Source organism: Penaeus monodon, chromosome 7 (genome assembly GCF_015228065.2).
Source record: "Penaeus monodon isolate SGIC_2016 chromosome 7, NSTDA_Pmon_1, whole genome shotgun sequence".
NCBI classification, from domain to species: Eukaryota; Metazoa; Arthropoda; class Malacostraca; order Decapoda; family Penaeidae; genus Penaeus; species Penaeus monodon.
Genome location: NC_051392.1, coordinates 54,682,057 through 54,684,043, shown reverse-complemented (window position 1 = coordinate 54,684,043; position 1,987 = coordinate 54,682,057). Strand labels below are relative to the sequence as shown.

The 1,987-nt window shown below is 41.7% G+C and overlaps 1 protein-coding gene across 1 annotated transcript in view; it reads right to left on the bottom strand.

Annotated features, from left to right (window-relative positions):
• Positions 1-1,470: 1,470 nt before the first annotated feature.
• Positions 1,471-1,987, bottom strand: part of LOC119575713 (serine/arginine repetitive matrix protein 1-like) — a 39,548-nt gene continuing 39,031 nt past the window's right edge. The window contains exons 5-6 of the mRNA XM_037923337.1: positions 1,871-1,987; positions 1,471-1,779 (exon numbers count right to left, since the gene is read on the bottom strand). The exon at positions 1,871-1,987 is cut by the window's right edge and continues 1,044 nt beyond it. Coding sequence (XP_037779265.1) covers positions 1,471-1,779; positions 1,871-1,987 — 426 coding nt within the window. The remainder of the gene's footprint in view (positions 1,780-1,870) is intronic.

Sequence of the window (1,987 nt, the reverse complement as noted above, 5' to 3'; positions counted from 1 at the left end):
TTTGTTGTTGTTGTCTTTGTTGTTGTTGTTGTCTTTGTTGTTGTTGTTGTTGTCTTTGTTGTTGTTGTTGTTGTCTTTGTTGTTGTTGTTGTTGTCTTTGTTGTTGTTGTTGTTGTTTTTGGTCTTTTGTTTGTTGTTTTTTTGTTGTTGTTTTGTTTGTTTGTTTTTGTGTTTTTTTTTTTTTTTTTTGTTGTCTTTGTTTTTGTTGTTTGTTGTTGTCTTTGTTGTTGTTGTTGTTGTCTTTGTTGTTGTTGTTGTTGTTGTCTTTGTGTTGTTGTTGTTGTTGTCTTTTTTGTTTGTTTTTGTTGTTTGTTGTTGTCTTTGTTGTTGTTTTTCTTTGTTGTTGTTTTGTTGTTGTTGTGGTCTTGGTTTGTTGTTGTTGTTGTTTTTGTTCTTGTTGTTTTTTGTTCTTGTTGTTGTTGTTGTTGATGTTTTTGTTTTGTTTGTTGTTGTTTCTTGTTGTTGTTGTTGTTGTTGTTGTTGTTGTCTTTGTTGTTGTTGTTGTGTCTTTGTTATGTTTGTTGTTGTTTTTTGTCTTTGTTGTTTGTTGTTGTTGTCCTTTGTTGTTTGTTGTTTGTTGTTGTTGTTGTTGTTGTTTGTCCTTTGTTGTTGTGTTGTTGTCTTTGTTGTTTGTTTTGTTGTTCTTTGTTTGTGTGTTTGTTGTTGTTTGTTGTCTTTGTTGTTTTTGTTTTTTGTCTTTGTTGTTGTTTTGCCTTTGTTGTTGTTGTTGTTGTTGTTGTCTTTGTTGTTGTTGTTGTTGTTTTGTTTCTTTTGTTGTTGTTTGTTTTTGTTGTCTTTGTCTGTTGTTGTTGTTGTCTGTGTTGGTTGTTTGTTGTTGTTGTTTTGTTGTTTTTGTTGTTGTCTTTGTTGTTGTGGTTTTTGTTGTTGTTGGTTTTGTAGCTCTTGCTCTTGTTGTTGTTGTTTTTTGTTTTTTTTTTTTTGGGGGGGCTGTTGTTGTTGGTGTAGAGGTGTTTGTGTTTTCATAATTCGTGTGTTTTTGTGTTTTGTTTTTTATATCTATAAGCATTAATGTGTATAGTGTGTTTGCGGGTATGAGTGTACGTTAGCAAGTGTGTTTGTAAGCGCGACATTTCTGTGACGCCTTTCGTACGTGAAATCCCCGCACGTAAGTAAGTAAAGTAAGCAAGTAAGTACACGTAAGTAAGTAGGTAAGTAAGTAAATAAGTAGGTAAGTAAGTAAGTAGGTAAGTAAGTAAGTAAGAAGTAAGTAGGTAAGTAAATGAGTAAGAAGTAAGTAGGTAAGTATGTAAGTAAGTAGGTAAGTAAGTAAGCAAATAAGTAAGTATTCTAAGTAAGGCAAGTACGTAAGTACGGTAGGTACGGCGCATCCTCCCCCGAGTCGTGCGGCCGAGAGGGCGCCCGACTTTAGGCCTCGCGAGCGGGAGCTCCTTAAGCTCCTGCCCCCCCCCCCCCCCCTCACCGCCCGTCGCCCACGTTCCAGCCCCGCGACTAGTCGATCGGCTTTTTGGGGAACTTTGGAGGCGACTTCGTGGGAACTTCGTGGCTTGAGCGTACTTCGTGGGACCCTTCGTGGGGCTTGGAGCGACTTCGTGGGGCTGACGAACTTTTGGGGACTTGAAAGCGACTTCGTGGGACTTCGTGGGGCTTGGAGCGACTTCGTGGGACTTCGTGGGGCTTGGAGCGACTCTTTGGGGACTTGATAAGCGACTTACGTGGGACTCGTGTGCTTGGAGCGACCTTCTTGGGGCTTGAACGCGACTTGTTGGTGGCTTGGGAGCGACTTCGTAGGGCTTGAAGCTACGTCGTTGGACTCGGTGGCTTGGAACTACTTCGTGTGGCTTCGAGCGACTTCGTGGCGTTGGAGCTACTTCGTGGGGTTGTGAGCGACTTCCGAGTGGGGCTTGGAGCGACCTTCCGTGGGTCTTGGAGCGACTTCGTGGGGCTTGAAGCGACTTCGTGGGGCTTGGAGCGACTTCGTGGGGCTTGGAGCGACTTTTGGGGACTT